General features: G+C 40.0%; 1 protein-coding gene across 1 annotated transcript in view; it reads left to right on the forward strand.

Annotated features, from left to right (window-relative positions):
- Nucleotides 1-21157, forward strand: part of ASCC3 (activating signal cointegrator 1 complex subunit 3) — a 240803-nt gene extending 219646 nt beyond the window's left edge. The window contains exons 37-42 of the mRNA XM_088534698.1: nucleotides 2174-2398; nucleotides 13486-13637; nucleotides 14138-14288; nucleotides 19424-19630; nucleotides 20679-20854; nucleotides 20967-21157. Coding sequence (XP_088390824.1) covers nucleotides 2174-2398; nucleotides 13486-13637; nucleotides 14138-14288; nucleotides 19424-19630; nucleotides 20679-20854; nucleotides 20967-21114 — 1059 coding nt within the window. The 3' untranslated portion in view covers nucleotides 21115-21157. The remainder of the gene's footprint in view (nucleotides 1-2173; nucleotides 2399-13485; nucleotides 13638-14137; nucleotides 14289-19423; nucleotides 19631-20678; nucleotides 20855-20966) is intronic.
- Nucleotides 21158-24050: the final 2893 nt, after the last annotated feature.

The following is a 24050-nucleotide window of genomic DNA, read 5'->3' on the forward strand; positions in this document are numbered from 1 at the left end:
TGGGCAAATCAGAGAAACAGATTTGCAGTTAGTAGTCTGTCCAGCTTACACTAAGCAAACAAGGACAGGGCAGACGTACTGGCCTCTCACATAAAAATATAATGGACTCTGCTGACCTTGCTGCCCTCCATTCAGCTTCATTCTCAGTTGTATAAAAGCTTCACTACCCATTCTCAATTTCCTTTAATTACCTACATGATGCAGATAAGAAAATGAACCTCACTTACTTACAGTCAATGATCACAAACAGGAAATTAAGTAGGCAAGTTGTTTAAAATAAGAGGAGTGTTTTGGAGGTAAATAAAACATGTGCTGGAAAAGAATTAGTGAAAACACATTTTCAGGAGTACCAATTGGTCTGGGAGCGCTTTGCTGATCCTTCTCCTTTCTGCTATTTTATACTGCAAAGCAAAACTAAGTAAAAAATCTCCTTGGTAAATATTCTTTAAAATATCTTTGAAGGAGATGCCAGTTAAATAAAAAGAGTGAAGCAAACATGCAGCCTTCTATAGGGCTTAACAAGATTGTGACCTTAGGTTCAGAGAATAAATGACCACAGTTTTCACAAGAGATCTAGCAGAGACATCAGGATTAAGCAGCAGTTGTCTTGAGCCAGTCTTCACTTTTAATCTGCTGTAAGGATATGAAATAAATTAATGACATAGTGATTTTCTTTCCAAATCTTAAATTGCCTAGGATCGATCTTCCCTTTTACATTTACATCACAATTTGGGTGCAGTTCCACTGTGCCATTGAAGGCCCTGTTTGTGCTGTTAGTTTTCAGGGGAGCAAAAAACAACTATATAACTTTTTCCAGGATTTGTCAAAAAAGCTTTATAAGTGTTAGGATGTTAATTGGTGGATGTAGTACTTTGCAGTTCAGTTAGGTGGCTGTATTAGGTACTCTAAAATAGTTCCAAAATTGTGAATATTTAATTAAAATGGGTTTGCAGGAAGTCTGTTTGGAGAGTGAAGTCTAAAACCCGTAGTACCAGATCTATAGTTCAAGGGGAATATAAAACTCTGAGTATTTTATCTTTAATTTGATGATCTCTTTCCCAAACCCATGCTTTGGAGCGATACCAAAATGCTTCTTTATTTCATGATAAAAGAAATATACTCTCTTAAATTACAGATGGAAAAGATATCAGATATTGTAAAACTCATCCTATCCTCACAAGTTTTAAACATTAGAGAAAAGAAAAAAAAAAGAAAGAAAGAAAAAAGACGTTCTCGTTCCAAACAAGGAAAAGGTGATTTTGTGGAGGAAAAAAATCCCTAGTTGTAAGTCATGGAATGAGTCGATTCTGTGCAATCCTAATTATACTTCTTAGGGTGCTTTCTTCATGCCTCTTCCAGAAACAGTTAATTTCTGCAGTAAGACTCAGAAATTTCTTCTCTAGCTGCTTGAAGAGTCATCCTGGTTCCCCTCAGCAGCTTCCAAGTGTGTTGCTGGTCCTGTCCACATTTTAGATTTCCAGTCGGTGGGCAACTCCTTTCTGTAACAGCAAGAAAGCTCTAAGAAACCCATCATTTGGGCACAATTACTCCCACTCGAGCACAGAGGACAGTATTCAGTGCCTACCTAAAATCTTGCAGTTTGCAGTGGTCGCTGATCATCTGTTGCTTAAGCTGCTCAAAATATTGAAAGCACATTTTGAAAGAACCTTGCTAGAGGTATTTCAAACCCGTTGTGTTGGTAATGCAAAAAGAAAAGCAGAAACTCCAAAAAAGTAAAATGTGAATTACTGACTTCTTTATAGCTAACTTCATTATGGTTTTTTTTTATGTGCGTGTGTGTGTGTGTGTGAGCCAGTTAAGCAGGGTGTCTGTAGAAGATCATCTCAAATACTGTATCCAGCCAGCGAATGTATTTGTTTCAGCACTTAAGTTTTCTTATTCTCTAATATTCACATCAGCCATTCAGAAAGGTTAAACCCTGTAATTGTTTGAATATTTTTAAATATTTTACTAGCTAATTTTTCCCACAAACATATGATTTTGATAAATGAGTAAGCTTTATAAGCATTAGTAAAAATGCTGCTATTTTAGTAATGAAGTCAAACTGTAGTAAATTAAATGCATATACTCTTAATGTCTCAGGAAGAAATAATAATTATGCCAAAGCTAATTACAATACTTACATACATTTTGTACTTTTTTTTTTTTTAAGAATGCTGAAGAGTACACAGATCTGCCTGTGAGGCACAACGAAGATCAGATGAACAGTGACCTGGCGAAGCATCTTCCAATTGAAGTCAATCCTCATTCATTTGATAGTTCACACACAAAAACGCATCTGCTGCTGCAGGCCCACTTCAGTCACGCCATGCTGCCTTGTCCGGATTATGCCACTGATACCAAGACAGTGTTGGACCAGGCAATTAGAATATGTCAGGTACAGTAATGTGTTCCAGTTTTTAACCTCTGTTGTTTTACTGTGTAGTTTTAGTGTGCTGTAATATTTTGGATATAGAAAAATATCTGAAGATCTGTTGCAATATCTCGTGAAGAATTGGTGCCACTCAGTACTATACCGGTTTGCCTAGGGAGGAAACTAGGAGCCCACAAGGATCCTCTCTTTACAAAACTGAAGGTAAACAAACGAATGGTAAAAGGTCTTGGTAGTGACTAGACGCATCTACTGCTGTCGAGCTACAACAACTTTGTGTTGCTGTATCATGAATGTTTCATACCTAATTCATTCCTGCATAGAGTTGTTCCCAGAAGTTGTCACGCTGACCACCCAAGAACCTGTTTCCTGTGTGTATCTTTATTTTCATAGGACTGAAAAGTCTTCTAGTCAATGACAAACATAAAACATTTTGAAACATAGTTTGTGGTAAGATGTTGGGTTCTTCTCTGTCTTGAGTGAAAAGATACTTTTATTTCCCAGTTATCAAAGAGATAAAATCTCAGAGATTTTAAATGCAATCTGGAGGCTTGTGTCTTTTGCAGTTGTACAGAAATCACAACCCACCGAAACTAAACTGACCATGGAGAGCACCAGTAACAAGCAATCACAAGCATAGCTGCATGCCTCCAAGGAATTTTATAGCAGCAATTTAAGCTGGGAATAGAGTGCTGCAAAGTCTGAACGGCACAATTAGAGCTCCAGCGGGAAGGAGCGCGAGCCCCGGCCGGCACCTCCTGCGTCTGCCGGGAGGAGCGGGAGCACCCGCTCCAGCGCCGCGGGGCAAGGCCTCGCTCAAGGCTCTCCAAGACCAGGCAGCCTTCGGCAAAACAGTTATCGTCTTGCTCTGCTCCAGATGTGGAAAGTGGGGACGATGGTTCTTTCCTCATACTAGTTTTGTTTGTTAAATTTCAATACCCTCATTGTTCGATGTACCTTTTATATGGAGATTGTCTACCAAAATCTGGTCTTGTTTGAAGCTGGTGGCAGTGTGGTAACACGGGTGCTACAAACATCGTTCTACCCACGTCAGCCTGCGTCAAGCCTACCAGTTCGCAAAACCTGTCTAGGAGAGAGATTGGATATTAATTGGTAGTATCGTGCTCTGAATAGAAGAAATGTCATTGGCAATTCAGTGTTCCGGCATCTGGGTGGGTCTGAACCTCACACAAGTAGAAATCTCTACCTTTTAATACTGATGTTGAACAAACCAAAACCAAAATTGAGGAAAGGAGAACGGCAAGAAAATCATACCACAGATTCTACTGCTATAGTGTGAAACTTGGCAACCAGCAGTGCTTTAATGCAATTCTGCCCCCTATATTTCAAATCAATAAAAGGAAGGCACTGAAAGTTTGAATATATGAAGCTTTTATTGCTATTATTTTACTTTAATTATTAACAGAGAACTATATCATTTGATCAGGTAAGAAAATTGACTTTTATTTCAAATAAATCAGTAGTTCAAGTTCATCTAAATGTCTGTGGAGCCAGCATTTCAGTGGGAGGGATGTTAAGTACATATTCAAAAAAAAAACCCTGCAAATCAAGGATTTTTTTTCAATAATTATTTTGCTCAATATTTATTCTGATTGTTTTTAATCTGGTTACTATCTAATAGGTATTTCAGAGACTGTAATCCCCTAAAATATTCCAACTCTAAAATGTTCAACAAAGATCAAGTTCAGAAGAATTATCATTCCATACGGTGCCTTGGCACTGGTACCTTTTGCTAACTGCTAAATGGTATTGTTTATACAGTCATCTTAAAAACAAAAGAGAAAGAAAAAAAAAAGAAATTCCTCTTTTTAGAGATTAAGAAAAACATGCAAGCATTTCTGTATTTTGAAGTTGGCGCATGGTTTACATCTCTTGGGAGAATATTTGTTCCATCTTATTAGTCACGCTTTCCCAGCGGAGGTTAAAGTTCCTCGAATCTAAGCAATGGGCAGGGTTACACTTTCCGTGCTGCCTGTTACCTTTTTCCCTTAGCACTGACCTGCTGCTGAACCCTGCGTCAGCAGAGGTGGAGAAATCAAAAGAGATGTTCGCTGTGAGAGCAGGAGCTGCACCGTGGAGGGCCCTGTGGTGGAGGTGGTCGGTGGGTGGTGCTGTGCGGCCTGCGTGAGCGCGCGCTCACACTCACCCTCAGCAGTGAGGCAGTACTGGGGGGGGTTGTGTGTGTGTGTGTTGGGTTCCAAGTTTGTTAATTTGCAAGGTGCTTTACCTGTTAAGGTTGGAGAGCTGACCTCTCTGTGGCCCACACAACTGTTGTTTTTGCTGGTGGCCCTGTGAATTTTTACCTTTCCTTTTACTAGGACACTAGCAGTGCCTTTACTGCTGTTACCTTAGACTCTGTATACTCTGTTTAAGCCCTGGCACTGTGCATCCTCTTTTATGAGGAAAGGCAGAGGTGTTGGTGGGATTTGCTCCTGCATTTCTCTGCATTTGCTCAGTTTCAACCATTTCTGCACTTCTTTCCGAAGACCATCAAAGTTCAAGAAAAATTCTAATGAAATTATTTCTCTTTTTACAGAATAAAATTATTACTGCAAAGACAATACCCCATCTTCCTCCTCTCCCTGATTGGGGAATATGTGAAATGGACTAAATCTAATCTCTTTTTTGCCTCTTTTGTCAAGCCTTACGTTTTGTGACTGTGTGTTCAGCGATCAGCTCTTATTCTGCTGTTCTGAGACCATCCCCTATATTTGCATTAATTGAAATGGATAATTGAGGCAGTAATACCATCAGTCTCCGATTCAGCAGGGCAGGGTCTCCTGTGAAACAACGTGACAGTCGCGGGCTTTGCATTGGGATTGGCCACAAGCCTCCACTTGTAGCATAATCGTTGATAAAATATTTTAATATTGCCACGAGCAGAGCTGCCATGGAGCTCAGTCTTAACCTCTGAGGAGTGTTTACCTATGGATGTGTTAAATACATCTCAGTAGGGTACCTGTGCATTGCGAGAAGATGGGCAGCAAGTCAGGTTCTGTACGGCAGAATGAAGTAGCCTTTGCAAGGAAAATGTGCACATGCCTGAAATGAGGACCTGCTAATTCTGTCACTGTAATGCCCTGGCTTTCCTGATCTTATTATCCCTCTGGAGAATCTAACTTTAATATGAAATAAAAAGCTGTTAGTCTTAAGCCCTGCCTTTCCTTGACTGGACAATGATGTGTATAGCAGCGCATTCAGAAGTAGCTTAAATAAGTTGCTTCTGATCATTTAAATTGCAGGTTTTGCTACAGTCTAATCAGTAGAATCATCTTTGAGGTACATTTTTAGAGTGTTCAAATGCTGCACAAATATTCTGCCCAATTCAGCTGCCTTTTGAGAACTAGCTTGTGTGTGAAGTGCTCTTCCATGAAATTGCAGGCTGCTCGACTGATAGCGGGAGCTGTATGCGCTGCTCCTCAGGTGAAAGCTGCTTCCCTGCCGTATCAGCACAGTTGCCGACCGCAGTCATGCTGGAACTGTGTTTCCACACATACAGGAAAGGGAAGTTCCCCAGCTTTGAAATTCCCTAAACTTTCCTAAACCTCCTCCCTTCATAATCACCACCACTATTTGCATTTGGAACCTTATTCCTGGGATCAGTTGTTTTCTTACCTATGAGAAAATGGAGAAGTTGTCAAAGATCCTCTGTATGTTATTGTGTCCAGGCACTGGGATTTGTTACTACAGGTATGTGAATTGCTTACTGGAAAACAGAGTTACACAAACAACCTATGCTAACTTTGTACGTGTGAGATCTGTTCAGAAGCACGTAGGGAAAGAAGTAATCACCAGGTTTTAGTAGGTGCCTTTACACCTGTAGAGAAATGGGGAGATTTACCAAGCAAGAGGACAAAACTCAGATCAACTCCAGGACGTGGAGCTGAGCGTGGCACGAGGGCCGCGTCTCCTTGGCTGCTGCTCGCAGCCCTCGTGCAGGGGTGGTAACGCGGGGAGGGCAGCGCGGTTCGGACCTGCCGCTGCTTCTCTGCAGGCTGCCCTCACGTTTGGGTTGCTGCTCTTCCAGATCACGAGGGTGGAAACCATAGGCTAGTCACAAAACTTCTCACGGCACATATGCTGGCCAGTGAGGCTCGTTTATAAACCATAAATGGCATTGCAGAGCTTTGCCGTGAAAATACCTGGATGTCAGAAATGCTGGTGCGGAATCGCTTGCTGCGGCTTCTGTTTTGCACCTTTTTGTTGGAGTTTTGGCTTGGGATAATTTGTAAACTTGTATGGAAGCATCTTGGTGACAGCTTAATGATGGTTTGGTGCTGCTTATATATAAGCCCTCCCCCACCTATGACAAACCTTTTCCCAGTTGGGGCTGGAGGAAATGAGTAATGCTTAACCCATTTGTGTGATCAATTCACTTAAGCAGCTACTGTGAAATGTTAATCACAACTTTAATTTGTACTGCATTAGCATTTTGATTAACTTGTGGGCTTGCTAGCACACTTGAAGCACTTTTACTCATAGTTACAGCTCGGAAATGACTTTTTGATTAATTAAGTTTGTTAGACAGCAGCTGAGCTTCCTGAATGCTAACCTTATGAGGCTAAAAGTTCAGGAGAAAGTTGCTGAGAATAACTGTTGCTATTGAAAAGGTTTCTTGTTAATGCACTCCAAAAATTTAATTATTGACAAAATACTATATTACTCTTTTGAAACTGATTTCAGCCATTAAAAAAGGCAGATTTAGCATGAGACAGATACTGTATATTTTTGCTGGGCTTGGTAGATCTGTGTAAGATTTGAATCTGGAAGAACTGCCGTCATTAAGACCTGTTTAAGAAGCTGTGATTTGTTGCCAAGAGAATCTTAAAAAAAAAAAAAACTACTTATAGTTCATTAGCATGATAGGGAATAAGTAGTTTATAAACTACTTATTTGAAAATAAACTGGATATTGAGAGTTAACAAGTTCTGAACATGCTTGGTTAGGTGCTGTGATGTTGATATTGCTAATATGTTTCTTGGCTGCTTTTCTCTCTTTAATAGTATTACAAAGATCCGTAGGAGCCCAAGGGTTGCACTGCAGTCAATGTGGGCAGTGAGTGATTTGTCCTTTCCCTGGTTCTGATCACACTAATAGTGTTACTGGGGCTGCTGGAGGATGACCGCAGGGAGGGGAGCCGCGCGGAGCAGCCGGGAATATCGGCATGAGCATCCGTCTGGGAGAGCTCTGCCGTGAGGGGGGAAGGCAGGCGGCGTGTCCAGCAGTGAGCAGCAAAGCACAGGGAAGCAGGAACCAAAAATGCTGGGAAGGAAGGCAAGGGAGAGGGATGCAGAGGACAGTGCAAGAGGAGCATCCCCTGCCTTTTGCAGCAAATCAGACCGGTTGCATTTTAGTCTTTCTGACAGTATCTCTGATAAAGTGTAAGGTTGTTTTTTTCCTTCTGTTGGTTCAAACTACACAGCTGTATGATTCTGATTCAATTCATTTGAAAGAAGCCCTCCCTTTCTCTCAAAAAAACATCTAAAAAGTAATCTTGGCCTAACTCTCTGAAGTGCCAAGGTTATGTAGATACCTGTTCTGTTATCTATAATCTAATATCTATATATCGATATAACATGCAAATAGTGACCCTGAGACTCTCTCTAAGACCTCTTCAAATAAATTCCAACCTTTACAGTCTTCACTTGTTGTTTCTGGGGTGTATAATTGAAGCATCATAATCATGATTTATATAAAAACATGAAACTTATAGTACATGGCATGCTTTAACATCTGGAAAAATATTTTCCTCATATTAGTATGAACTCAAGTCACATGTGGATCATAATATAATATTACATATTGGCATGTCTCCTAGGTTTGGAGCGTGTGCAAAGAAGATTTATCATTATTCTGTAGTAATAGTTTTCAGGAAAATTGGTAAAATGGAAACATTTTTGCATATTATTATCTATAAATGCATGTCATGTAAACCCTCGTGTGGCCCTTAACAGCTGTAACTAGGCACAATTGAAAAATGTTAATAGATCTGTGGATCTAAACTCATACATGTGACTGAAGTCTAGTCCTAGACAACAGAACCTGCATTAGGATGCAGGTAGGAGTGAGGATGGGGATGTTTTCATTAGCTGATACAGAAATATTATACAAACAACATGTTGAGGTAGACAAATAGGTATAAAAAACAACTAGCCTTAACTCTGTGCGATAGCCAAATGATTGAAGTATTTTCATCTGACAGTTTATTTCTTTTAAATCTCCATTTCCTTCCTCAAAACATGACTGCAGAGCAAGAGTTATAATTGTCTGGCTCAGAATGTGTTGGATTTATTTTACATAAGCTTTCCAGTCCAAGCAGAAACTGGTTCTACATAGAGAGCTGTGCACATTAGTGTACAAACCTTCAGGGTCCTGTACAGAGGAGCTCGGCAAAGTGCCATGATCTGTCAAGCTCGGATACTGAAATGCTCCTTTTAAAAAGCAAAGAAATCCGAGCCATGTAACCCACCCCGAGCCCTTCTGAACCTCCAGCCACCAAGTAATTACCACCAACGGCATCGTTGTAGGCAGCTTGCTCTTAGCTGAGTAATGACAGAGCTAATTCTCAGCCACAGTGGCACTCCTTGTGTGACCTTAGTTTCCTTACTAGCCTCTGTGTCCAGAGAAGATATTAGTTCAGCTTCCTTGCCAATCATTTTCCTTAAATATAGCTCAGACACAAGGTTGACACAGACTCTTGCTAAGTCGTGTTCAGTGTGTCCAGAATTGCGTTATAAGGCAGCTTCAGACAGAATAAGAAATTCCTCCAAACAGGATGCAGGCTGTGTTCACAAAATGCAAGTGGTTTCATTTGGCCATTTTGATACCCTGTCTTGAAGGGAAAAAGCTATTTAAGTCATTTGAGTGCATCAGAAATTCCACTAATTGTACAGTTTCAGTTCCTATGCAGCCTACCCACTTACACACAAGTGATCCAGAATATCAGTCTTTCAAGTGAAGAATGTCAAAGTAGTACCAAAAGCAGTGTTAAAATGCTCCAAAATATTTCTAACTTGAAGGATTTTGGAGTCAAGATATTTTTGATACCGAATAAATCTCCTAAATCGGGTTTTGCTATATAACGATTCAGTATGTGTTATTTTGGAGACATATTCAGAGTGATAAAAAACCAGCAGAGATGAGCAATGTTTTGCTAGAACTTTTCTTCCATGCCCCACGCTCATATTTCCCACATCCTGCCTCCATCTTCGCTTTTCCTCAACGCAGGGAAATATATAGCAACAGTCAAATTCCAAGCTATTTATTTTTTGCTACAGAGAGACAGACTGGTGGAAAATTTCAGGTTGTGTTAGACCAGAAAGGTATTTTCTGACAAGTTTAAAGAGTTTAATACTTATAAATAGCCACCCACTGCTCTCGCAAATGCATTGATGAAGACTCGGTAATAGATGCTGAGGATTTTGTACAAATGAACTCCTGGGATGACGAAAGAAATAGCAAAAGAGAGACCTTGATCCAAGTGTTTTGACATTCAATTTTGATCATTCAGGTATGCCCATACCTGATACCTCCCCCTCATCATTGCACAGGACCACTTGGTGAGTGTCATCAGCACTTTCCGCTTAGTCCTGCTATGGTTTATAGTCAGCTGCTTGTTCCAATCATATCAGCTACAGGGTATTTAGAGATTACTAGTTTGCCAAAGAAAAAAAAAAGGCGTTAAAGTTATGAAACAACAAATATTTGTAAAACTGGTTTGTGGTCAAAAACAACAAACCAAACAGAAAAGGCAACCTTATAAAAATAAAATAAAATAGAATTTTAATGAACCATAGTGGAATGTTCCATGAAACTGAAGAGAATAAGCATTATTCGTCAGATAGATAACATAAATGTAAAATAATTATTTTATCTCTTATTTTGTTGCCACATTTTGTGTAGCTAACTTGGAGAAACTGGAATGACCAAATTTGTTACCTCGAGTATTTAGAGAAGTTTCAGGATCTGAGTATCAAGCATCTGTGTGCTTTCCTCTTCGGTCGAAATGGAAAGTGTGCAAGTTTCCAAGGGAGCAGCTGAAACGAGTCAATGTTGCCGTTGTTCTGACTTCTTCACAATGTCACTGTCTTGGATTTCACATTCAGATAGAGACGCTGTGAATAAATTCTATGGGTGAAGAAGCAGAAAACAAGGAGGAAAAGAGGATTTGCCATGTGGATTCCTTATAACAATGTGGAGCACAGAGTCTCACACACAGAGGCTCTCCGTGCTCCCTACGGGATGCCTGCCTGTACGCCTCTATCAATTGCTATGAGATTTTCTATGTGAAAGGATCCTCCAGTTAAGTTGGGTGTATGGCTCATTTTAGACTTATCTTTCTCTTACATCTTCTCTCTTCCTTTTCTGCTTTTGCAACCTTCTGTTAAAATGGGGGAAATAAATAGATTTAAAAAATACATACACACACACACACACACCCACTACGTATCCTCAGAGGTAGGTTATGGAAATACCACCACTTATGCATACTAGAAACGTACAACTTGTTACGTTCTTCTTACCGTTTTTAGAAGAGACAAGATAACTTTGCACCCAATATTATTAATGTATTTTAGTTACAACAGTTTCTTGATTGAGAAAAATCATGTTTCAGGCTAGGTCAGAATAACAGAAAGCAAAGAATAAGACTTAGATATAAGTGGAGAGAAGAGCAGTGCATACTTGTCTGAGCAGCACGCTCAGAAAGATACTGATTGTATCCTGGGTACAAGCTTCCCTATGGTATAAAACTTGGGAAAGAATGACTCGCACTGTAAGCATAAGGGACAGACTTCCCTGTGGTAAATGCTGCGAACAATTCCCCCTCCACCTGATTGATTAAAAATCATATGAACCAACACATGAATCTATAGCTTGTGCCTTTCAAATGTGATTTCTAAAATAATTTTGTTTTCTATTGTGTACCAGTAAAAAAGCTATTAATGTGATGTGCCATGTACTTTTTCTAAGGTAACTAGAGATGTCCTTAGCGTATTTAAGAGTATTAGGGTTATTCCTCGAAAAAGAAAGCAGAGTTAAATGTTAAATTTAGAACTATATTAGCTGAAAGGCACTTTATTTACATTCCATAAGAAATGAGACAACATTTGTGTAATTCAGGGTAACATTTTAAATATTTTTCTAAGTGTCACCATCTTATCACCCTGATCAGGAATAAAACCTGTTGAAATTGCATTGTAAACTCCTAAAATAAATGGTGCAGCTGACCATGACTGAAACTAACTTGTGCCTTTAAACTCAGCATTTCTCCAGAATCAGTGTAATTTAATTGAAATAGCTCAGCATGTGTAAACAACTCCTTTGTTTAAAGAAGATTTCACTGTTTAGTTTGCCTTAAGTAAATGCTGCCTTTTGTTTGTCTGTAAAACATTTGATTAAACGTAAAGACTTATATAGACAGCTTCTCATCATTAGATTAGTCGCTGGAAAAATAAATTAAAATTATTGCATGTATATGCTATCTAAAGAAGTAGCAAAAAGTATTATTTGTTTTGCGACAGAACAGAAAAATCTTAAGCCTAGCACTAAAACTGAACTGCAGGTCTCCCAGTATCAAGAAGAAAATATGATATTTAAAGAAACATGGAAACTTCATGATATCAGACTCTCTTCTTGCTTTCTTAAAAAAAAAATCAAATATTTTAATGAAACCTCAAATTTCCTCCCTGTAATCCCCTTTTAAATATGAACCTTTTGCTGAATTAGAAGCTGTGCTAATGTGAAGACCCTTCATTGTGATTGTGATAGTGTTAAACAAGATAATTAGCAGGAGAATTAACATACTGTAGCATAATTTTACTCACCAGATGAAATGCCCCAATAAATCATAATAATTGCTTTAATGTGGTGTAGACAGGGTGAAAAATATACTGCTTATTCAAATAACTCTATTTACAAGTGTGTTAAAACCGAGGTTCATGTTTGATTCTTTCTCCTTCAGAAAATTCTTAAAATTCCTTTCAGACCAGCCAAATAGAATTTAAGAACAGTCTTTAGAAAGTCTGGACACATTTTTTTTCTGTGTCACCAGGACACTCACAGTGCATGAACTATCATTTCTGCAGATTCAAATACTCTTTATGCTACTTGTATTACGCCTTTTATTGTATTATGTGTAGAAAACGTACTAAATAGAAGCCGAGTTGGAACTCAGAGCATGGACGTCAGGATAACCACTGGCACTTTGAAGTGGGGCGTGTAGCTGAATTGGGTGCTGGAAGGTTTGGGGGAGGATTTTGTCTTCTTTGGGAACGCTTTTCAGATCAGAATAGAGGTGCCAAAAGAGAGGCGGCCAAACTTACCTTGTTCTCAGAGCAACTGTTTCCAATGCAAGGAGTGAAATCCAGGTTATTTCTGACTGATCTGACTCAGCGCAGCTGAATTTCCTGGTCTCTGACTATTAGCTATTTTGTAGTCTCTCCAAGATTTTCAGTTAGGTGCCAGTGTTGAACAAAGCCTCAAAAATGCTTATTATATTAACTTTTAGTTTTCTATCTAGTACCATTCAAAAGATTTTTTGAGCTTGTAGAGCTTAGATTAAAATAAAATAAGAGTGGTAATAACTGCTATTGTTAAATGACATCAACATTCATTTTAGAACACCTGCAAACACATTGTCATTCTGGAGTAGACCAAGGATTTTTGGAAAAACACTGCAAGTAACTGCAACTTCTTCCTTTACAGTAAACTTTGACATTTATTTCTTTCATTCTCTGTTGGATTTCTGCAAAAGAGATGTTATTTTTAAGGGCAAGAACTGACCATATGCTCCCACTCCCCCCAAAAAAACATGGTGCAAGTTATTCACCCATTCAAGGGTAGGAGTTGGTGATGATCAAGGTTTTGATGTCTCTTTCTCCAATATTAATTTAAAAGGTGCCTAATGACATCAGTAGGAGTTGAAGGAAATTCTGAGATTGTATGCCTAGAAATTTCAATATGTTAAATATGAAGTAAAGGTACTTACTTATATGAACCTGGTATACAGTTATACTTGCAGTCTGTCTGTTTTTTTTTCTTTTTTTTTATGTATATATGTCTTCTTTGATTAGGCGATGCTGGATGTCGCAGCGCACCACGGATGGCTGGTGACTGCCCTGAATATCACCGGTCTGATACAGATGGTGGTTCAGGGTAGATGGATACATGATTCCTCCCTGCTTACTTTGCCCAACATAGAAGTGCAACACCTTTATCTTTTTAGGTATGTAACTCTTCGACGCATTTGCAGGTTTGCAATTTCATTACACCTCTGATTGCTGATACTGATTGAATGTCACTGTTGTGCCCAAGGATGTTCATTAATGTAACAGAAGCAAAACTCATTCTTTCACAGCGATCCTCTCCCAAATGGAGGTCTTGTTTCTGTTTTCAATTTTCATTGATTGCTTAACCCCACAGAGTATTTTGAGAACCGTGATTCCAGACAACTGAACAAGAGATGACTGGAAGGGTTCCAAGTTCTAACAAAGGCAACTCTGTATTTTAATTACAACTTTATTTGAATTCACATTAAAAATGCGCTGGTACCCATGTTAATATCATAGATAATGTCAGGCTGCGCGAGTGCCGAGATGATGCAGTAATTAACACTACCCAAAAAGAAGTGACAGGCATTGAATAACAGAAGTCAGTACCAAGTTTTACCACCAAAACAACTCAAAACAAATGTCTGCTCTCTCTCCCTGGGCATATGTCTTGCAGGAAGGGGGGCCAAGGAAGGAGGAGGAGCGCGCCGGGAGGCTACCAGGGTCCCATCGAGTGTCTTCCTGAACTCATGGCAGCCTGCGAAGGAAAAGAGGATGTTTTTGCTTCCCTTGTGGACAGCGAGTTGCAAGCGGCACACGTTGCACAGGTACGACTTTCAATCAGTGTTCACTAGGAGTGGGCTTGGAAGGGAAGAGCGGCTGGGAAAGGGAGCACTCACTTCCCTTTTGGCAAATATCACGCAAATATCAGGTGATATTCTGTATAAAAGGCAATACATTCATTGCTCTAATTTCAGGGTACATCAAGCCTTACAGAGGTCCTTCCCTACCTACTTTCTAAACATTATTTTCTCTGGTCCTCTGTTAACCAGTAGGGCCCACAGCCGATATTTCCAAGTCCTTTTGCTGTCATATGCCTGCCTAGGCCGTTCAATCCACTGGGAGTTATCCACCGCTTCGTGGTCAGCCCTGCACTGGGAATACAGGCGTTGCAAGTGCCACTGTAGCTGGTCCCTGAAGTGGTCGTTCAAACGCTGTCGTTTCTGAGAACACACTTGGTAAAAGACCCAGTGCTCGTCTGGTGATTGAAGCAGAAAAAGCAGATTAAATTTTCACAGTTACAGAGGGAAGAAAAAAATACTTTAAAATCGTGAGGCTACTAGAGTCTTATTTTCAGCTTCCAGCAGTTCCCAGCAAAGGATAGCTAGATCCCATGGTGTTCATTACACCATAAGATTAGTGTTTCAAAAGAAATGTATGAACAAAGAAAACTTCACGGCCTATGCTTTAGATATATTTATTTGAATATTTGACAAGACAGCAATATGTCTTGTATTTGACTGTTCAGCTTCAGTGAAACCTTTGACTGGTATGCATACAAAAGGAAAAATACTTAAACATCTATGGAAAACATCTGCGTTTGTAAGTAAATTACCATCAAAATTTTGAATTAAGAAGATGTATTGACATCAAAACAAGACTTGCGTTAAGACTATATTTCTAACATAATACACATTGATTTCAGTCCAACTTTTAGATGTGATAAAAAATTAGAACATTGTTATAATTAGTTCAGGGAGAACTCAGAAGTAAACTTACTTAATTTATTTGCATAAATTGCCATTCTGTTATCTTTAAAAGCAAATGCAAATTGCCTCTGTCTGATATGATGATGGTTATTTGGCTCAAAAGTGCTTCAATTTGCGTAGCAATCTGGTGTCGTCTCTGCAGTGAGGCGATCCCAGGTAACATACAAATCCTGAATTATTCCAGAAATTAGTATGTTTAAAGCATCAATTTAAGTGCTAATTGCAGTAGTAATGAGAAAAAGCAGTACTACTGTGCGATTTGCATCTCCTGCCCCATCAGTATGCCTGGAACGGCTGCTGACTGGCAGAGGATTTGGCTGCTAATTAAATAATTGTATGCATGGCAGTGTTCTCGTCTGATTCAATAGATGAAGATTAATCCTCGGATAAATATGTTTGGCTGGTATTGAAATGTCTTAGCAGTTTCTTCAAAAATAGCCTGTGTGCATGTGGTGTGTATGTACACTCAGCGAGAGACTGTGTCTCTATATATCTGTGTTTGTAAATACAGATGCATATAGGAGGGAAAAACATAATTGTGTAGCATCATATAACGAGAAAGTTTCATTGCCATGAGTTCACAATGGCCTCGTGTATAGCAAAGCCATGACTGTGTTATGCACTACAATGTGAAACCTTTGTTCCAACATGTTACATTCTTTACAGCACTTTTTTTGCGAAACAAAATTTGTAATACCTTGCACAGAGTTAAAAATTATATTAAGGCTTTTTGTTGAATGCTTTGACATGCAAAGCTTTAAATGTGCAACTGACTGCATGGCGGGGGGCAACCAAGAGAAAAAAAATCAATAAAAATATATATTGATGACATATTGTCTATAACAACAGCTTACAGTAAGATTGCAGACTGTATTTTGGTTCTGTCCTGGTCCCATTCCAGGATAGCATGCTTGAAGTGATAAGTGTGTCAGCAAAATGCCTAGAACATTCTTTTTTCAATGGTATAAAACTTTACTTCTAACTCACAGTATATTTTCCCTATATTTTAAATCTGTTCCTAGTATGAATTTGCTAAAGTTTGAGCTTTAAATATGTTTGGAGAATAGGGGAAAAGGAAAGAAAATTCACATTTAAAAGGAAGATATCTTTTAAGCAGATTGGTAATTAATTTTTAAATAGCAACTCTTGAAGCTGCTCATGGATTTGGAATATTAGGCTAAGTCCTGCGGAGAGAGATTATTGGCAAAAATGCTAATGATATTTTCCAAGGTTCATGAAGAATTTCTCATGTGATTGATTTGAATCTTTGGGTTTTGTGGGTAAATATCTACATTGTATATGTGTGCATGCACATGTGGGTGTGTTTATGTGTTCAGAATGAGGGAATATATGCATGTGTAATCCTATACAGGAACAAAAAAGGGTAAAATTGATTTAAAAAAAATACTTAAGTGACGTGGGAGCCTGGCTTTAATTTTCCAAGTGTTAGTTACAGTCCTAAGCCTTATTGAAAGTCAGTAGGCTTGAATGCTCAAATGGCTTAGACTCTACCTCCGGTTTTGGCTGCAGCTTCATTTCTCTATCAGTGATTAATTCTGAGTCGGTATTTTTTTCAGTTTCGAAGTTACTTGGGTATCTTTTAAAGTACTAAGCTGATAGTTATACTATTGAGACAGCCTAATGTCAATGCTTTATGAATAATCAAGCACTATTAATTTAATCTCTAATTGTCAAAAACATAAGGCCTGGAGAATGGACAGTCGTTCCAACTACCTTCTTATCCGATTAGAAAGTTACCCAGAGTCACTTGATGCTGTTAACACAGTACAAGCTAGATAAGAACCTGAGAGCTTCTGACAGATAAAATATGTTGGGGTTGTACAGTATAAACAGGACCAAGCAGGGGGTGATCACCAGGTTTGTTTGTTGTTAATCGAAAAATCACTTGTCAGTTAAGGTGCAGATATTCCAGTTGTCTCATTCAGTATGACCTGCTGGAGGTCGTTTTAGCACTGTCTGTGCGTTGAGTGTCATGAAATCCTTGCAACCGCGAGTTAAGGATGTGCAGTGCTTGTTCTCCTTCTTCCAGGTGCTGCCTTGTTTTTCCTTTTTCCCTTTGAGCTGGGTCAGAAAAGGGGATCATTTTCCCCTTGGTGCTGGACCTTTTTAGTCGCTGTTCATCTTCTCCCTGTCCTTCCTTGGCTAGAGCACCATGAAGTGCGTTAGTTAGTGCGGTTGGTCAATGGCTCCTGTTTTCCGCTGCGATTCCAGGAGTGCTCCCAGCTGTCCCTGCACCTTCCCCACTGACCAGGCGCAGCTGCTCATGCACCAAACCCAGGCGGGAGGAGAGAGATCAGCTTTAACCCAAATCCTGTTCAGTTTGGCTAGGCTGCAGCAATACAGACATTTTAATCCAGCGTAAATCTGCCCTGCACCCAAAATGAGCAGTTCTGCTCCCCTTCTCCATGCTATTCTTTGTACCTTTCCTGAGCTAGCTCACTGCCCAGCCACACAGATGCCACGGATGGGACAAGCCAGAGGCTGGGATGAGGGGAGGATGGATCCTATCGGCCCTCTCACTGGCAGCCAAAGTGAAGTGGTCGGTAGCCAAGTGGCTACGGGAATCCTGGTGCCAGCAGGGCAGGAGGGAGGACCGCGGCGTTCGGAGGCACGGAGGGCTCACGCGATGAGCAGATATGTTTTTACAGTCGGTTTTCAGCTGATCTGAGTTCCTGCTGTCACCAGAGTGCCCAGCAAGCTGATCCCTGTAGCCGTGAAGCGCCAGGAGTGCCAGGGGACGAGGGGAGCAAGGGGAAAGCGCTCCCGGGAAGGAGGGTCCTGGGAGCAGCACCCCCTGCCCAGGGCAGCGCGGCCTCAGGGCTGCTCCGGAGGGAAGGATGCAACAGCCAGAGCGCAACAGCACCGTTACCGTCAGCATGGATCGGGGCAGTGGTGTCTCCGGGACTGTAGCATCGAGCACAATCACCATGAAAATGCATTTATTTGAAAGCACAAGATGGCCAAACTGATTCATGAAAGATGAAGGACAGATATAAGCCGTTTTCCAGATAAAACATTTCAATTCCCTGCCAGTGTTGCCCATGTGACTGTGTGTACCTTCTGCATTCCCAGAGGGCTCATTCTGACATCAGTTGGCTTTTTACCAAGAGGTGTCCTTCCCACCCTCTATCTTTTTGTAAGTGTTGTTTGAAAATATGGGAGACATCGATCGCTTTGAGGAGGAAGGGAAGGGCAGAGGGTTGTTGTCTTTTCATTTGCTTTTCTCACAGTGCCCGTTTCATCTTTCTTTTTCACTTGTAATGAGGCCCCCAAATCACTCACTCCATTCCACAGCAAAGCTTCTCTTTCCCCTTCCTAACAAATTGCACTGAGGGCATAAGCCCATTTTCTTTGTGCTAAATTGCAGCCTACATGAATCCCCCCAGCTTTGTCACAGCATCTCAGAACTGCTTGTCCTTGTGTGATGGAGACCAAAGTGAAGGACAGAACAGTGTTTTAGGATGCCTTATTAATTGCCACATGCAAGATTGAAGAGAGTGTCATGACCAGCTACACAAACTGTGCAACTCTAGCAACTGTTGGCTGTAGAAAAACGAGCGATAAAGTTGGGGGACTGATGTAGCTCATGAGAAAACTTAAGAGACTAGCGAAGCCGCGGAAGGACAGCAGCAAGGAGGCTCATGAGGATGAATGCAAGAAAACCTTTAAAAAGTACAGATAACTTTGGATAAGCTTTTGAACTTTTGCTTAATTATCGGAACTGATCCGCTGAACTCTCTGAGGTTTGCCCATTGCTAATTAGCACTGCAGTGACTTCTTCTTCATGGATTATGCTAAGGAAGTTTAATTTAAAACTTAATTATACTAGTTTTTAAGTGGCTTATAGGAAAAAAATAGTTTAATCGGGAGCAGTAAGAAATTCTTCCTGTATTCAGACTTCTGTAATCTTAGTGGGGCTTGTATAATGTGCTTGAGGGGTTTCCTACTTGTTTTCTTACTTAGAAAAAAGTAGTATGAGAGGTTAATGTAAAGTATTTTATGCTTATGATTCTAAGCATTGAACTATTAAATATTAGATTTTAATACATAATAAAATATTCTTAGTCTATAATAAATATGTATACTGCACACACAGTTATTTTGATTATAGCGATAATAGTCTGAATTGTATGGACTGTCTTGTAATTCACCGTGATCTGTTTTTTCTGCAGGCTTGGAATTTCTTGTCCCGTTTGCCAATTCTGAACGTCAGCTTGAGCATCAAAGGCTGTTGGGATGACCCGGTTCAGGCACAGACTGAAGTGCCCGTTCCTGCTTTGGTGACAGACATGCGAGATGACAAAAAGTGGATCAAGTTACACGCTGATCAAGAGTATGTCCTCCAGATAAACCTGCAGAGAAGCCAGATGGGGTATCAGGTAGATATATTTATCATTTCCTTCCCAAGTGCACAAGATTTCAAACATCCATTTACATTATCAACAAGGCTTTACACAGCGTAACACTTCTTATGGGGTTGCTAAGAACTGTGTAAATTACAAACACTTTCAAAGCCTTTTCCATGTCAGTAATGAGCAGATTTTCTTTTTTTAAGTTACAAGTGCTGTACAGCAAATAGATTCTGAAGTTAAAATCCTAGACCAATTCAAGTCAATGGAAAAATCTTTCACTGTTTTTATGAAGATTCTTGCTTGGGTGGTATAACCAGAGGCAGTAGAGGTGATAACTTCAGAGTTGTATTCGGAGTATTTAAGCATCTCCCAGACTAACCACTCGCACTCTTACATATCCTGCTTCCCCAGTCAAGTTTATGTTTCCCTACTATATTCCTATGTACCTCCAAGCTCCAGACCAATCCTGTGCCTGTAAGAACATTTTTATTCATAACAGATCCTCAGGCCTTCACTGCACATATACTTATCACATTTTGCATATGAAACTTCTCCAAACAGCTCCTTAGCCCTGGAACGTCAGCCCCATTCTCTGTGTCTCCTTGGGCTGGTTGCCTCACTGCACCCTCAAACATTTTTATGTTCCAAGACAGAAATGCCACTACCTGCACCCGTTTGAAAGGGCCAGGCCTTTTGCTTTCATGTTAATCTTGAACAAGGTTGTTTTAGTATCGTTTAAAGAGATACACAAGAGATTTACCATTAACCCTTCTAGCATTTGGAATATAGTAGATGAAATTACAAAAAAAAAATCCATTTGGTATTTCCATTCAGTTTTTATTAGCTTAGAAAGTAAGTGGACTCTTACACTCTCTCTTCTTTTCAGTGGACTCCATTTTTTAACTCTTTTATCTGGAAAGAAATGACAAATATTTTAGGTTGGATTTGATTAAATTCTTGTATTATGCAAAAATTTGTGACAGTGTATTTTTTTCTGGCTTTCTTCATTCAAGGAAAAATGGTACTGTGGAAATGTAATTTCTAGTTGAAGTGAATTGCTTCTTTTTCCTAACAGGGAAAGCAAGACAGTAAAGCGGCAGCTCCTCGATTCCCCAAGGTTAAAGACGAAGGCTGGTTTCTGATACTGGGAGAAATTGACAAAAAAGAACTCATTGCCCTGAAAAGAATTGGATATGTCAGAAACCGAAATACTGTTTCTGTTGCTTTTTATACTCCAGAAACTTCTGGAAAGTAAGTTAAATTTTGAAATCAAGTTTTCTTAATGATTTTTCTTTCCCAGTAGCTAGACTTAGTTTCCAAACTAACACTTCTGTGGTTTTTTTATTATTTTTTAATATTTTAGGTGTATCTACACATTGTATATCATGAGTGACAGTTACCTTGGCATGGACCAACAATATGACATTTATTTGAATATTATCCCAGCTAGTACTTCAGCACAAGTCACAACAGATGTGTCAGATGCAATGAGTCACCTGTCTGTGAAATAAGATGATCTGAACAGTCCCTTTAAAAGAACTGGTCCTGCAGCTGGGATATACGGTTATTCTGGACGCCTGGAAAAGAAGGAAAAAAAAAAAAGCGTTTGCCTTAGTGGAACCAACTTCTAACCTCAAGACACCTGGGAAATTAAAAGTGACTACTGTATCGACTCTGGTAACACAGAGTTAGCCGCAGTGGCCTTACTCCTTTATAAAGAAGTTTTGTCTTTTATTGTTTCATTTTTGCAAGATCTCCAGAATTCATATTGATTATGCCAAATATAGTTGTCATAACTGAATTTTGACAAAACAAAATAAGAAACTAAACTATACCTTGTGCAAATTTAGAGTGATTTAAATCTTCATTCTCAAAATTATTCTGTAGTCTATGTATCAATGTAGCTTAAATACTCAAGTTTTTCAGTTTTCCCTATAAATTTAATTTATAGGGCAATATTATAATTTCCCAAATTATAATTTCCCAAAATTTCAATTTTCCCTATAAATTAAGAGTTTGGTCTAAGAACTGCATAAAATATTGATGGAAGTGTTTTATTTCATGTTTAATAAAAATATGTCCATTCAAATGTTTGCATTAGATTTTTGAATGTAAAATGTATCATATGAATAGTAATAAAATTTTTGTCTTAAGCATACTACATTTTGAAGTTGATAATTAAAAAAGGCAATTTATAGTAATTATATATGTGTATATTATATATGTGTGTATATTATTATATATGCGTATATATGTTATATATATTATATATGTGGATTGGACAAGTGGACAGTAAGGTGGATTGAGGTGGACTAGGTGGATGGCAGAGCCCAGAGGGTGGTGATGAATGGGGCCGAGTCGGGTTGGAGGCCTGTGGCCAGTGGTGTCAGTACTGGGCCCCGTGCTCTTCAACTTGTTCATCAATGATTTGGACGAGGGCACAGGGTGCACCCTCAGCAAGTTTGCAGATGACACCAGACTGGCAGGAGTGGCCCAACACTCGAGGGCTGTGCTGCCATTCAGAGAGACCTAGACAGGATGGAGAGTTGGGTAGAGAGGAACCTCATGAGGTTCAACAAGGACAAGTGCAGGGTCCTGCACCTGGGCAGGAATAACCCCAGGAACCAGTACAGACTAGAGGTTGACCTGCTGGAAAGCAGCTCCGTGGAGAGGGAGTTGGGAGTCCTGGTTGACAAGTTAACCATGAGTCAGCAATGTGCCCGTGTGGCCAAGAAGGCCAATGGGATCCTGGCCTGCATCAGGAGGAGCGTTGCCAGCAGGTGCAGGGAAGTGATCCTGCCCCTCTACTTAGCTCTGGTGAGGCCACACCTGGAGTACTGTGTGCAGTGCTGGGCTCCCCAGTACGAGGGACGTGGAGCGTCTAGAGAGGGTCCAGCGTAGAGCGACAAAGATGATTAAGGGACTGAAGCATCTACCTTATGAGGAAAGACTAAGCGAGCTGGGCCTGTTTAGCGTGGAGAAGAGAAGCCTGAGAGGAGATTTGATCGATATGTTCAAGTACCTGATGGGAGAATGTAGGGAGGATGGGGCCAAACTCTTCTCGGTTGCGACTGGCAATAGAACAAGGGGTAATGGGTACAAATTGAAACACAGGAAGTTCCACCTCCATGTGAGGAAGAACTTCGTTACTGTGGGTGTGACAGAGCCCTGGAACAGGCTGCCCAGAGAGGCTGTGGAGTCTCCTTCTCTGGAGATCTTCAAAGCCCGCTCGGATGCCACCCTGTGCCACGTGCTCTGGGTGTCCCTGCTGGAGCAGAGGGGTTGGACTAGATGATCTCTAGAGGTCACTTCCAACCTTAACCATTCTGTGATTCTGTGATATATGCAGTAAGTATGGCTATAAAGATATTCCAAATAGGCCAAAATATTCCCAGTATAAGAAACTGTGCAACTTACATAGGTTAAAGCTTACTCTTTATATATTAGTATATTTTTCCTTTATTTCCTGAATTTGGAAGGTTAAGGCTTACTCAGCTGCTGAGTCCTATCCAATTGAGTGGCCAGTTCTAGGGGTCACTGCGGAACGAAATTGTAACCAATTTGTCTAAGTAAGGGAGAATAAGGCTCCAAAGAAGGGGGTTTACAACAGGCAGCAAGTTGAGCAAGCAGCAGTTCTGCCAGCTGATACGCAGCGTCCAAGAGATGCCCAGCTTAGAGATTAAAGCTACTAACATAAAGAAACAGCTTCCTGCAAGACATGAATCTGATAGGAGACACGATTACGCTGCTTACCCAGATCTACATATCCTGCTGGCTGTCCCTGTCTCAGCCTCAAGGGGATTCAAGATGCTGAGCTAGTACTTGAAAGCGACAAGTGCTACAAAATGCCATCATGCAGCTTCATTCAGCTAGAGGAGACCTGAAACCGAATATTAATGTCTGAACTTGTCAGCTTTGCATTTAATTTTACATCACCTGAGTGAGGTTTCGTTCCTCTATCTTGTCCACTGTGTTTCACAGCTTCAAACAGTACAGCAGAGAACTGGCACTGGGAAGTTTCCCCAAAAAGTGACCCCAGTGATGCTGCACCTGCACTGCAGCAGAGAGAAGGCCAGACAAACAGTTAATATATTGCAAACCCAGCTGGCAAACTCTTACTGCGAGGTAAAATTTTAAGAATAATGCAGTCAGTAATTGGATGTCTTCCCAGAAATCATCTCACCTGACAATATTAAAAAAATATGCTTCATTATTACAGGTTGATTTTATTGCATGAGGCAATAATAATAATAGAAAAAGTTATTGTGGTTATACACACATTTCTTTTCATCCTGCACCTAGTTTTTAGAAGGATTGTGGGTTTTTTTCTAATCTTTTAATTTCTGTGTAAAACTTATTTCAAGTCCTTTCTTTGGGAAGTTCTTGAAGTACTATATAGCCCTTCAACAATTCTAATTAATTAGAAAATTGAGCTATGCCATGGTCA

This window comes from Tinamus guttatus, unplaced genomic scaffold, assembly GCF_059628265.1.
Source record: "Tinamus guttatus ecotype Peru unplaced genomic scaffold, ASM5962826v1 Tinamus_guttatus_pri_ptg000036l, whole genome shotgun sequence".
NCBI classification, from domain to species: domain Eukaryota; kingdom Metazoa; phylum Chordata; class Aves; order Tinamiformes; family Tinamidae; genus Tinamus; species Tinamus guttatus.